General features: G+C 44.6%; 1 protein-coding gene across 1 annotated transcript; it reads left to right on the top strand.

The window, feature by feature from the left end:
• Positions 1 to 1,629: 1,629 nt before the first annotated feature.
• LOC144752513 (uncharacterized) lies at positions 1,630 to 4,032 on the top strand. Its single transcript, XM_078640417.1, has one exon. The coding sequence runs from the start codon at positions 1,630 to 1,632 to the stop codon at positions 4,030 to 4,032; it is 2,403 nt and encodes an 800-aa protein (XP_078496543.1).
• The last annotated feature ends 10,099 nt before the right edge of the window (positions 4,033 to 14,131 follow it).

Below are 14,131 nucleotides of genomic sequence, written 5' to 3'. Positions count from 1 at the left end.
TTATAGTTAGCTCAAGTAACTATAACAGGCGAATTTCTCAGGTTTTATATGAGTCAAATGTTCAACTAATTATAACGTCTCTGAAACCTAAGGTTTTTTCATTGGTTTCAGGCCTCTTATACTTAAGAATTAGCATTTTAAAAACCAATGAAATTCAGTGAGAAAAACCATAGGTTTCAAGGAGATTATAGTTGGAAATTACCATTTAAAAAACCTTTAAAATTCACTGAAAAAAAACATAGGTTACAGGGAAGTTATAGTTAGAAATTAGCATTAAAAAACCCATTGAAATGAACTGAAAAAACCATAGGGTTCAGTTCCGTTATAGTTAGAAATTAGCATTTAAAAAACATTGGAAATTCACTGAAAAAACATAGGTTTTAGGGACATAACAGTTAGGTGGACATTTCACTTGTACAAAACCATAGAAATTCCCCCGTTATAGTTAGTTCAGCTAACTATAACTCGCATCCCCACAATGCACTGCTGATGACGTCACATATTGCATCACTGATGACATGGTCAGTGACATCACTGATGAGATCACTGATGACATCTCAAATGACATCCCTGATTTATTCCGTTCAGCGGTTCGGGCTGTAGCAGTGTCTAAAATCTCTATGGGAAGTTGCATGAAAAAAAAAAAAGTTTTTGTAACCACTTTTTTTTCTCGGTGTGATAGAGAGCACCCTATCACCCAGGTTAATGAGCACTTCAAGATGGTGTCCAGTGGTCCACGTCAACCAGAGACATCAAGCGGTCTAGTCTACGGCGCACGAGAGGAAAAGAAGCCCGAACAGGAGTTAAAAGGGAACCGTTGGTTCAGGTGGGGGCCGTCTGGTGATTGGAGACCCGGAGGAGAGACAGCTGCGTCGGACAACGGCAGGGGGGAGGCCGGGACTACGCAGGACCAGAGATCGGACAACGAAGTTCGTGGCATCGGAGTAAAGAGCCGAGACGAAGGAAGCATGGAGTCGACGACTCGACGGAACGGCAGAGCTGACCTACGGGAGGTTTCCCCAACACACACCGTGCTCGTATCCGGCTGTCCCACCGAGCAACAGGACACCGCGATACCCAATGCTACGGTCACCAGGGACCGTAGCCCCAGGCAAGTGACGTGGGGAGAACGGTGGAGGAGGAGGTTGGAGGGCTCAGGACTTTTGGGCTTGTGGCATAAATAAAGTTGTGCACGCTGCATGCGAACACTCTTTTCTTCACTCCCTGTGGCCCTGGTTCCCTTACCCCTCATCCAAGTTAGGAAATTCCTAGCCTCGGTGTCCCAGAATCTTGGTGACGGGTGCATGCATAGAGCGTTAAGAACTTATACAGTTTGTGACGGTAGTGTCTTTCTGTTTGCCTTTTGGGAACGTCGATGCGAGTGACTTGCAAGGAAGAGTAAGCCCGAGACAAGAGAATTCGAGAACTGCTTCCCTGAACTCCAGCGACCCTGCCCGATATGCTTTGTTGAATTGCTACTGAGTTTCTATGAAAGATTTATCCTGTTAAAACGCTGAAATAAAAGCTTATGTTGCTACTGTCAATGACTGTTTGAAAGGGTTAATTAAGCGCCAGGAAGAGAAACGCTTACAGTGGTGTCAGAAGTGGGATATCGCCATTTGATACAAAATGACGCAACCAGTGACTGTGCAAGATATGATAACGCAGCTGGTGGAGGGTCAGAGACATTTGCAGTTAGTGTTTGAGCAGCAGAATGAGCATGCACGAAAAGAAAGGGAGGCGTTTCAGACGGCTTTGAAAGAACAAGCAACATTGTTAACAAGTAACCAGAAAGTGCAAGACACGGCTATCCTCCGTCTTACAGATGTAATTTCTAATGCCCGGGTCCACCCCAATATTCCCGGTAATGTGTTACAAAAGTTCCAAGAAGGAGAAGATCCTGACTTCTTCTTTACCAATTTTGAAAGGGTTGCTACCACTGCTACGTGGCCGGTAGAAAGGTGGGGACAATATATAGCACCATTATTATCTGGGGAACTACAGGCTGCGTACCAAGCAGCTAATCCAGCTGGAGTAACTCCCTACCCAGAGATAAAGAAAGCAATCCTCGAAAGACTAGGGTGTGACCAAGAATATTATAGGGCCCGTTTTCGTAAGGAGAAGTGGGTCACAGGTGACAATCCCCGAGCATTATTTTACAGAGTCAGAGATTTGGGAAGCCGGTGGCTACAACCTAGTACTGCCACCATGGATGAGGTTACAGAACAAGTTTTTCTAGAACAATATCTAGAGGCGTTACCGGTGAATACCAGAGCCTGGTTAAAGCAACATCCTGGATTAACTTCCCAATTTGCTATCGAGCTAGCTTGTGCATATCACAGGTCTCCCGACTTCAAAGCTTCTGCTGGAAGGACCCCCATTATACTTCCCAAACCTGTCCCACGAGCTTCCAATGATAATGTAGAGAAACGCCCCTTTCCTACGATTAGAACCCCACCAAAACCTTTTCCAAAACCCAACTCTCCTGTTCAGGTAGGACCACAATGCTTTAGATGTGCCGAGTGGGGACATATATCCCGTAACTGTCCCTTAAACAATGATGGATCTGAACCAATGGAAGTGGGTTGGTCCCGAGGGCGAGTGTTGGTCACAGGTCAAGGTAGAATAACGTACAAGAAAACTATCAGACTGAATGGGAAACCTATTGATGCTCTGTTAGACACCGGGTGCCACCACACGGTAGTAGCACAAGACTTGATACCCCTGAATTCTCTGTGTGAGGGAGAGACTGTTCTAGTGTCCTGTGTACATGGAGACGTTAAAGAATATCATTTAGCCGAGGTCTTGCTTGAAATAGACGGTTATCCACAAGTCTGGAGAGTGGGAGTGGTTCCCCGACTTCCTGAAACTATTTTGTTAGGAACAGACCTGCCTAAATTTCATGACTATCTAATGGAAGCCTCAAAACAAGAAGCCAGAGCGGAATGGCTACAGGAGGCTCCGTTTGTTAGTGAAAACATAGTTCAACCCAGTGACCGAGAGCAGAAATCCAAAAATGAGAAGAGAAGAGACAAAGAGAGATATAACAGTGCATGTCAGTCCTTAGCTTCATGTTTGCTTTCTTCCCCAGAGCACGGAGATACTCCTGCACGAAGCTTCCGTACAGCTCAGAAAGATGACAGCACCCTCATGAATGCCTGGAGTCAAGTACAAGAGAGTGTCTCAGAGAAGGTAGGACCCTATTTTTGCATAAAACAAGGGTTACTGTATCGAGTGAGTGAGGGAGCAACTGGAAAAGTAGAACAGTTATTGGTACCTGTAGCTTTTCGGGAACAAGCTTTGCAATTAGCCCACAACCAGACGGGTGGGGGTCACTACCGGCAGGAGTTAACTTTGAAGTATCTGCTGGATCGATTTTACTGGCCAGGGGTGTATAGGGAAACTGCGAGGTTTTGTGCTACATGTCCAAAATGTCAGTTGGTAAATCCTTCCAGAGACAAGAAAGTACCCCTTTGTCCCTTACCCATTATTGATGTACCATTTCAGCGTGTGGGAATGGACCTCGTAGGTCCGTTAATTCCTTCCGCCAGAGGGCATCAATATATCTTAGTGCTAGTGGACTATGCAACAAGATATCCGGAGGCTATACCTCTGACAAGCATGACTACGCTGACTGTGGCTCAGGCTATGATATCGTTCTTCTCACGAGTAGGATTTCCTTTGGAATTGTTGACCGATCAGGGAACTCCTTTTATGGCGAAGCTCATGAAGGAAGTATGTTCCCTTTTGGGAGTTCAACAGATTAGGACGGCAGTCTATCACCCACAAACCGACGGTTTGGTGGAAAGATACAACCGAACGATTAAGACCATCCTGAAGAAGTTAATAAGTGAGACAGGGAAGGATTGGGACAGAAAGTTACCTGTGGTACTCTTTGCTATTAGGACACACGAACAGAAATCCACGGGATTCTCTCCATTCGGCTGTTGTTTGGGACAAAACCCCGTACTTTACTTGACATGGCAGCTGAGCAGTGGACTGAGGAAGAGGATGAGGGGAAACCGCTATTAGGATATATGCAGACCCTCAAAGAAACTTTAGCTACCCTATGGGATACAGTGCACCAAAACATGGACAAAGCACAAAGTAGACAGAAAGAGCAGTATGATAAAACAAGTCAGCCAAGGGAATTGAGGGTAGGAGACAAGGTCCTGATTTTACTCCCTTCTTCTGATAAGAAGTTATTGGCTACTTGGCAAGGCCCTTATACCGTTACCCAGAAAGTTACCCCTGTTTCCTACAGAGTAGCAGTACCACACACTAATAAGGTGGGGCAGACATATCACATTAACTTACTGAAGAAATGGGAGGAACCAAGTACAGGATCTCCAGAGACAGAAGTAGTCCAATCCATAAATCACGTGACCATCACTCCCTTAGAGTTACCTCAGGAGATGGGGAGGGATGAACAGGAGGAACGACCAGCTATGGGTCCTCAATTGACTATAGACGAAAAACGACAATTGGGACAGTTACTTGACCAGTATCCTGAACTTACTTCAGGAAAACCGGGGAGGACGTCCCTGGTAGCCCATGATATTGTTACTGCTCCAGGAAGAGTGGTTAATGTGAGACCATACCGAATACCTGAGGCCAGAAGAGAGGCAGTAAAACAAGAAATAGAGAAGATGTTACAGGCAGGTATCATTGAACCTTCCCAAAGTAATTGGCGATCTCCCATAGTTTTGGTACCAAAACCGGATGGCAGCATCCGTTTTTGCATTGACTTCCGCCAAGTGAATGCTCACTCGAAATTTGACAATTATCCCATGCCTCGAGTAGACGAGCTAATTGAGAAACTGGGAGAGGCTAGAGTGATGTCCACCATTGATTTAACCAAGGGCTATTGGCAAATACCTCTAACAGAGACAGCTCAAGAGAAGACAGCTTTCTCCACACCCTCAGGGTTATATCAATTCAAAGTGATGCCATTTGGGCTACATGGAGCCCCGGCTACCTTTCAGAGACTTATGGACATATTACTAAAAAACCATCACAATTATGCCGTGGCTTATCTGGATGACATTGTTGTGTATAGCCCCGATTGGAAAACTCATCTCAAACATTTGGAAAATGTATTTGGAACTCTGGCTCAGGCAGGATTAACCATAAATCCAAAGAAAACCACTCTGGGTACTCATCAGATAAATTACTTAGGCTACACCATAAGTGAGGGAACCTTAAAACCCCAAGTAGACAAATTGGAAGCTATCAAAAACATTCCCCGACCAACCACCAGAAAAGAAGTACGAGCTTTCTTAGGGTTGGTTGGATATTATCGAAGATTCATTCCCCAGTTATCTGACGTGGCCAGCCCTCTCACAGACCTATTGAGAGGAAAACCTTCAAGAGCAAAAATAGGGTGGGGTCCAACACAAGAGAAGAGCTTCGAAACCCTAAAGTCGGTCTTGTGTCAAGCTCCGCTTTTGACTTGTCCCGATTACAAAAAGACCTTTGTTCTACAAACAGACGCCTCAGATAAAGGACTGGGAGCTGTATTATCTCAACCCGATAATCAGGGATTGCTTAAGCCAGTACTGTTCTTGAGTCGCAAATTATTCCCGAGGGAGACACGATATGCCACCATGGAGAAGGAATGCTTGGCCATCAAATGGGAAATGGAATCTTTGCAATACTATTTGCTGGGCAGAACTTTCTTTCTAGTTACCGATCATGCTCCTCTAACTTGGTTAGCCACCCACAAGGAAACCAATGCTAAAGTGTTAAGATGGTTTTTAGCCTTACAGCCTTTTTCATTTCAGACTCTGCACATGCCAGGGAAGTTCCAAGGAAATGTAGATTATCTCTCCAGATTTCCGACAGCTGAATGGCCCGATCGTCCATCTCCAGAAGAGAGGCAATGTGATAGAGAGCACCCTATCACCCAGGTTAATGAGCACTTCAAGATGGTGTCCAGTGGTCCACGTCAACCAGAGACATCAAGCGGTCTAGTCTATGGCGCACAAGAGGAAAAGAAGCCCGAACAGGAGTTAAAAGGGAACCGTTGGTTCAGGTGGGGGCCGTCTGGTGATTGGAGACCCGGAGGAGAGACAGCTGCATCGGACAACGGCAGGGGGGAGGCCGGGACTACGCAGGACCAGAGATCGGACAACGAAGTTCGTGGCATCGGAGTAAAGAGCCGAGACGAATGAAGCACGGAGTCGACGACTCGACGGAACGGCGGAGCTGACCTACGGGAGGTTTCCCCAACACACACCGTGCTCGTATCCGGCTGTCCCACCGAGCAACAGGACACCGCGATACCCAATGCTACGGTCACGAGGGACCGTAGCCCCAGGCAAGTGACGTGGGGAGAACGGTGGAGGAGGAGGTTGGAGGGCTCAGGACTGTTGGGCTTGTGGCATAAATAAAGTTGTGCACGCTGCATGCGAACACTCTTTTCTTCACTCCCTGTGGCCCTGGTTCCCTTACCCCTCATCCAAGTTAGGAAATTCCTAGCCTCGGTGTCCCAGAATCTTGGTGACGGGTGCATGCATAGAGCGTTAAGAACTTATACAGTTTGTGACGGTAGTGTCTTTCTGTTTGCCTTTTGGGAACGTCGATGCGAGTGACTTGCAAGGAAGAGTAAGCCCGAGACAAGAGAATTCGAGAACTGCTTCCCTGAACTCCAGCGACCCTGCCCGATATGCTTTGTTGAATTGCTACTGAGTTTCTATGAAAGATTTATCCTGTTAAAATGCTGAAATAAAAGCTTATGTTGCTACTGTCAATGACTGTTTGAAAGGGTTAATTAAGCGCCAGGAAGAGAAACGCTTACACTCGGTCTCTGCATAATAAATCTTCAGAGGTCCAAAAGAGCAATTAAAAAATGTGTCTGGGATCCACGGATATTGCCAAAAATGTAAAGAAAACAAAGCGCAGGCACCCGGGCTTCCTTCATAATCCAACCCTGCCACTTACATAAAAAGGGGGGCACATACTCTTCATGGGCTTATTAATACCACCACCTCCCCGGGGCTTTTTTAGAAATGAATGTGGGGGAGGCCCACACAGCTTCCCTCACTGCCCTGGGGACCACCACCCCACTGGGCTTTTTTATTTTTACAAGGGGGCTTCTCAGACCCCTTCAGTCCTGGGGACTACTATCTCCCCAGAGCTTAAGATGAAATCAATGCGGGGATGATGCGTGTACCACCCCACAGCCCCAGGGGCTGCCACCTGCCCAGGGCTTTAATTACTAATAATGTAGTGAGGGCTGCACAGATCCCGCACATCCTCAGACACCAACACCTCCCTGGGGATTTAATTACCAATAATGCAGTGTATGTGTGCCCCCCCCCCCACATTCCCGGGGACTGCCACCTCCCCGGGCATTAATTTCAAATAATGTGGGGGTGGGCAGCCCTGCCCTAGCCCCGCCACAGTCCCGGGTACTGCCACCTCCCCTGGGCTTTTGTTAAATTGAATGCTGGGGCTGCATGGCCACCCCGCAGTCCTGGGTACCACCACATCCCTTGGGCAAAATTCTAGAAAGGAGGGGGGCCTGACCTCCAGGAGCCATAGATAGCCCTGGGGCCCACCACCCCCAGGGCCAGCTCCTTCTATGTCCAGGGGTGACCACCCCTGTGACACAGCTGTTTGCTATGGCTTGGCTAGAGCTTTACCGCTCCTACCAAGCAATAGCAAACTATGCTCAACTTCTAGCAAGTGAAAGCATGAACATTGCTCTTGCTAGCTAGAAGCAGTGCACAATTACTTTTACAGAGAGGGAGCTTCATGTTTAGCAGTTCCCTATGAGTAAAAGCAATGATGGCTCCCGCAAGAGGTGGGTAGCTGGCAGGGACCATGGGAGCTTGAGGCTCCCCCCAAAGTCCCTAACAGAGGTGCGTGGGTGCCCTTGGGACCCACACAATGGAGGCCTGCTTCAGGAGGATGAGGTACCCATGGCCGATACCCGGGAGGAAGCCACACTGCCCCCTCCCCTTTTTGGTAATTTTTTTATAAAAAGGCTGGGCAGCCTGGGTTGGGGGAGCAGGGTCTGAAATCAGTTTGGCCCCCTCCCCATTCAAAAAAGCCCTTGCTCTGGGGATGGGGGCCCCGGGGCCCACATTTGCCCAAGAAAAGGGGTCATCAGTGAAGTCACTGACCATGTCATGAGTGATGTAATATGTGAGGTCATTAGAAGTGAATTGCGGGGGCGCAAGTTATAGCTTGCTCAATTCACTGCTGAATTTCAGTGGTTTTGTACAAGTGGCATCTGAGTCTAACTACAACGTCCCTGTAAGTTTAGTTTTTTCAGTGAATTTCTACCTTTTAATCCTGTTTCCTAACTATAACGGCCGTGTAACCTTTGTTTTTTTCAGTGAATTTTTAAGGCTTTTAACTGTTTATTCCTAACTATAACGTCCCAGTAACCTTTGTTTTTATTTAGTTACAGATCGGCAGCAATCACTCTGTAGTGATAGTTAGGATTACCAAAGATAGTAATTTCTCAGGTTTTTGATTGGTAATAACTATGCCCTTGTTTGGAAAAACTCCATGAAACTTTGCAGACCTATTACTTTTTCTACATCAGCTGATGATGCAAAGCTTCACAGTGATTAGTTAAGAAGGTCAATGAAAAAATGGAAGTCCGAAATCACATTTTTCTACCAATAGATGTCCCATAGACTTTATAGACAGAAGTAGCAACAAAATGCCTGGATGGATTTTCATTAAATTCAGCAGGAAGAGATTATGGTGTGGAAAGGATCCTTTTTGCTCTTTTATTTAAATTAGTTCAGTAGTTTTTAATTAATAAGAGACAACATTTTAATGATATATACAGCCGGGGTATACTGAAATAATTTAGCTGTATACCACATTATATGGCAATGACAAAACACACTATTGTTAAATAAGGAAAGCCCTAAAAACAAAAAAGACTGCCATATTTTTTAGACTACACTTTGGACCTTATTACGAGTTTGGTGGTCCTCCTGTCTGCCCACCACCACCGTGCCAAAAGAGGGAAAGCCATGCCTATAGTGCATTCCCCTGCTGGATTACAACTGCAATGTATGGCGGGCGGGCAGTGCTGCGGTGGCCTGACGGCGGTAGACTGTTAGGCTCATAGGAGAGCCATTACAGTAGACCACTGGTGGGACAGTGCCTGCAGCATGTTCCTGCAGGGTGTGGCATGCATCATGTCATGCATGGCACACCATGGAGGAACAGGGGTGCAACTCCCTGGGGGCACAACATGTAACCCCCTGAATGCACCCCTAGGCCCAGGAGCATCAGGAGGCCCTGTAAAACAGGGCCTCCTTAGTTGTCTCTCTGCCACCATGGTGGGCTCACCTCCATTAACTGGGCAGTGGACAGGCAACTCGTAATATGCTCACTGGCATGGTACCGCCAGCATATTCCTGCCTATTTACAGACCGCTGGTGCAGCGAGATCCTTGATCCCAGCAGAGATGTTGGTCTTGTGATAGTCCGACTGTCACACTCATAATACGGCAGGTGGACCACCAGTGTGGTGGTGGTCGAACCACCACTACAAGTGCACAGGGCCACCGTACTCGTATTAAGCTCCCAAGTCTGTCTTCTGGGTTTGTACATCAAATACAGCCTATTACTGGTTTGGTAATCCATAGGAAGAAATCAGCTAAGTCTGTATCATTAGAGAAAAGTTTTTTTTTATTGTTTTGTATATTTAAAGAGTAGTTTATGGACTACTTCAGTACTTTCTTGAAACTATCTATGACAGAGGTCTTCAAACTGTGGGGTACGCCCCCAGGGTAGATGTGGAAACAGCTCTGGGGGATGCGAGCTCTATAGAAATATTTCCCCTTTACATCATTCATTCCGACGTCTGAAGCACATTTACTGCTGTTTATTCTAGAGTATCGTGGCCATCACAAACAGAACTCTCTGATTGGAGGCAACAGTCAGTGTAAATAAGAACTATGTGGAAGCATCAACTCTGATGTTCCTCTAATCCGAGACACAGCAGTATAAAGGCAGGAAATGGCAGCAAATTGCGCTTCCATAAAAAATTAAACTTAAAACATCTGCTTCGTTGCAGGGAGAGCTGTGATTTTTTCCTGCCCTTCACCTTTCTTGCTGGTGCCTTTTGGCTTCCTTGCTGGTGCCTTTATATTGGTTCATCATATTGCTATCTAGATATTTGAAGCTATTCGTAGGCTGTTTAAATATTTCTCTGCAGGAAAATTTCCCAATTCCCCCAGCCTCACCCTACTTCCGTTTTTTTACCACTGCTACTGCCAAACATAAAGTGAGTTTTGCCTCACAGCAGGACATCCATAGAAACATTCTCAATCAACAGGCATTCACACTGTCAAACAAGCAGACATTTCTGCACGCAAAAACACACACACGTAGAACATACAACAGATCTCCGAGCTGTTCATGCATCTGAAACAGGGAAAGGTTCACACAACCTGGGTGGCTTTAAACACCACCAGAAGGGAAAGGAACATTCGTGACTCAGAATGTAATATTCATACTTTTATACCCACACTGGTCCTTTCAGATTGCAGCCATTGAGTCATTTCAATTCTACAAATTATGAGTCGCATCCAAAGGTAAAATTTTGGAGTCACCTCTGTTGACCTTCTCAAGGACTGGGGGATGCTTTCTGTGCTGAGAATCTTGCTAAAAGGTAGAGGAACACACTGATACCTAGACAAAAAGGAACCATTGAATAAAAATAAGCTGAAAATAGGAGTGCTATGAGGTCATACACAGGGCATAACAGTGTGTGCAAATTCGTATGACCACATGTCCTTGCATTTGGTTATCAAGATGTCTCAGTTGAAAGTCTTATCTCTGTGAGTCCTGGCGTTTTAGCTAACAGCAGTTTCAACTTTGCAAATCTGCTATGATGCAGACATTTTCAGGGCCTAAGGCAAAATTACATTTGACAATTTGTCATAGTATTTTTCATAATAACAAGGTGTTTTCAGGCAATTTGTTGCAGTTTTGCACCACTTCCTGTTCATTAGTGATAGGGCTGTCAAGAAGCTGCCTGCACAGCCTTAATGTAGATTTGACCCATTAAACCCTGATAGTTGTTGAGTATTCCTATCCCAGCTCTAGTCATGGAGGCCATTTTTGTTGCCTGCAAAAGGGCCCATGGTATCTTTACCGCTTTCACATGACAATACAAAATAAACATATATGGCAGTGAGAATTTTGATTGATTGAGTTGTACGTACAGAGCAAAGACCTTTCCCTGAGAATGATGTGGTTGCCAGGTCATCCAACATTCTGCTTGTTTGCTGGATCAGGTTGCATGGTATTAGATGTGGTTGTGAAAGGTGGGGGTTCATGCACTGACCTTGTTGTGGTTTTCCGTAAAAAGAAAGTTTTCTATCAAGGGTTTGTATAAATTTAGTGTTTGTGGGCTAGATTTTCAGCTCTCAAATCTTAACTTTTAAAAAATCCCTGCTAAAGTTGTTTTGCTGTTGCAAAAATAAGTTGTCAGCATACATCTCAGGGTTAAACTGGTTGTCAAAGATGCTAAATCCCAACTTCCAAAAATGTTAGAGATGGGGCCTTGACTCCTAAAAAATATTTCCAGGATGGGCTTGGCCTAAAATAGTTTGAAGACCTCTGATCTAGGGACTACAATGCCACTTATTGAAATTTCCCATTCCATCTACAGCACACCACTTTTTTTTTCGACACACCACTCCACTGTACGACTCTCCACTCTACTATACATTACTCCACGCCACTCCACTTTACGACACGGTAACTCCATTCTATGCCACTTCAATCTATGCCCGTCACTCTATGACACTCTACCACATTCAACTCTATGACATGTCTGAACCCTCTAATCTATGACACACCATTCCACTCTGAGGTACCTAGTAAAATCTAAAATAAATAATTTAAATATGACACTCTATGACTCGTCACTCCACTCCACTCTACAATATGCCACTCCACTCTACGACACAGCACTTCAATCTACGATACACCACTTCACTCCACGTTACTCTACTATACAACTCTCCACTCTATCCTATGCCCCTCCAGTCTACGCCATACTACTACACTGTATGAGACTCTATAACATGACACTCCACTCTACTCTACGACATGGCACTCCACTCTATGACATGGTATTCCACTCTATGACATGCCACTCCACCTTACAACATTGTATTCCACTCCAGGGCACTCTATGCCACCCCACGTTATGACATGTAACTCTACTCTACAACACACCACTCTACTCTATGACACGCCACACCACTCTACACCACTTCACTCTACACCACTCCAGTGTACGCTGCCCCCTCTACGCCACTCCATTGTATACCACTCCAAGCTACTACTCTCCACAACATGACACTCTACACCACCCATGGCAATCTTTACCCCAACACTCTACGGCAAGACACTCTGCGACACAACACTGTATGCCACGCTGCTTCGCTCTATGCCACTCAACTATACTTCTTTGTACAACACATTGCTACACTGTACAGCACTCCACCACTCTATGACACTTAACACTATTCCACTCTGCAACACACCACTCCACCGTATGACATAGCACTCTACTCTAGGACACACGACTCTGATCTACAACATGCACTCCACTCTAAAGAACTCCACTTCAAATGCCTCTACTCTAAGACACTATATGAAACACCACTTTATGACATGCCATTCCACTCAATAACTTGCTATTACATTCTATGCCACTCCACAGTACTTTATGCCACTCAACTCTCTACCACTCCACTACATGTCACTCCACTCTACGTCTCTCCACTGTACACAATGACACTCTACACCAGGACACTCTACTCTAGGACATTATATGCCACTGCACTCTACAACACACTACTCTATTACATTGCACACTATGTCACTCAAACTCTATGCCCTTCCACTCTACGACACTCCAGTCTATGACACTATACGGCACTCTCCTCCACTATTAATTTGAAACACATTTTTATTAATAAAATAATAAAGATAAAAATTCAATGATTTGTTTTAGTTAAGGAAACTTCCTTTATTAACTCAAAAAACTTAAATTACACAAACATTATAAATTAAAAAGTTATAGTTATAATTTTAAGTTATAATGTGTGGCCACCCAAACCGTGCTATAACTTGCAGACCTCCGTAAACAGTTGTGAACTTGCTTGCTAGACTACATTAAGTACAACTCGTCCCTCTACCTTGCATAGGCTTCACATAAATGGTGTACTTTCAGATGTCATGAATGTTCTTATAAAGGCTATTATTAAACATGTTAAAAGTGATATAACATGCTAGGGTATAAGCTGTACATGTGGAAGGCATGCGTTATAGTGAATGTAGTATGGCTAGAGAGTTCAGAACACTGTGTATGGAGGTCTGCGAATTATAGTAGGTTATGAGTGCCTACACAAACAAAACATTAAAAGTGCAGCAATAGCTTATTGAACCAATTTTAATCTGTTATTCCTTTTTTGATAGCTGTGTTTCTTGCACTATGTGGTACCAGTATTCTCTAGTTCTATTTGGAATATTTGTCACCATTCTAATTATCATGTAAAATGGAGCGAGTACCAGACTGTCGACAAAAAGAAGCTTATTGCTCGGGGACTCTGAGATTGAATATTTTGTTAGTAGTTATAGCCATCTTTTAGGATTGACAGATAGATGTTTTAATAAATGATGTCTGCTAGACTGTCCATACATGGATGCAAACGAAATTATTGCATATATATTTCAGTGAACAATGGCTCTATACCCGAGTGATTGTCTGCACATGAACATCGATCATACCTTTTAATGCAAATTGCAAAACTCATTTTAAAGTTAAAGCTATAATGTAAACGAGAGTCTAGGATTCTGTAAAATCTGAAATGATGTTACTGAATTCAAATTGACTTGGTCAGGATTAAAAATATTCATAATTTGTCTTAGTTTATTACCATGTAAGAAACGGCAGGACAAATTATCCACTTCCAAAGGAATTACATTTCTTTGAAGCTCCCAGTGAAGGCCTGATTATCTGAGATAGGAGAATTTGTGCATCATTTCAGGGTACACGACTCCCTCTCTACGATGTGCGTAGCTGATAAGGTTTTTTTAGCATAATTTTATGGAAAATTTTACAGCACCGCAAAGGT

Source organism: Lissotriton helveticus, chromosome 5_1 (genome assembly GCF_964261635.1).
Source record: "Lissotriton helveticus chromosome 5_1, aLisHel1.1, whole genome shotgun sequence".
NCBI lineage: Eukaryota > Metazoa > Chordata > Amphibia > Caudata > Salamandridae > Lissotriton > Lissotriton helveticus.
The sequence above is the reverse complement of the archived record's forward strand: the minus strand, read 5'-3'. Positions and strand labels throughout refer to the sequence as shown.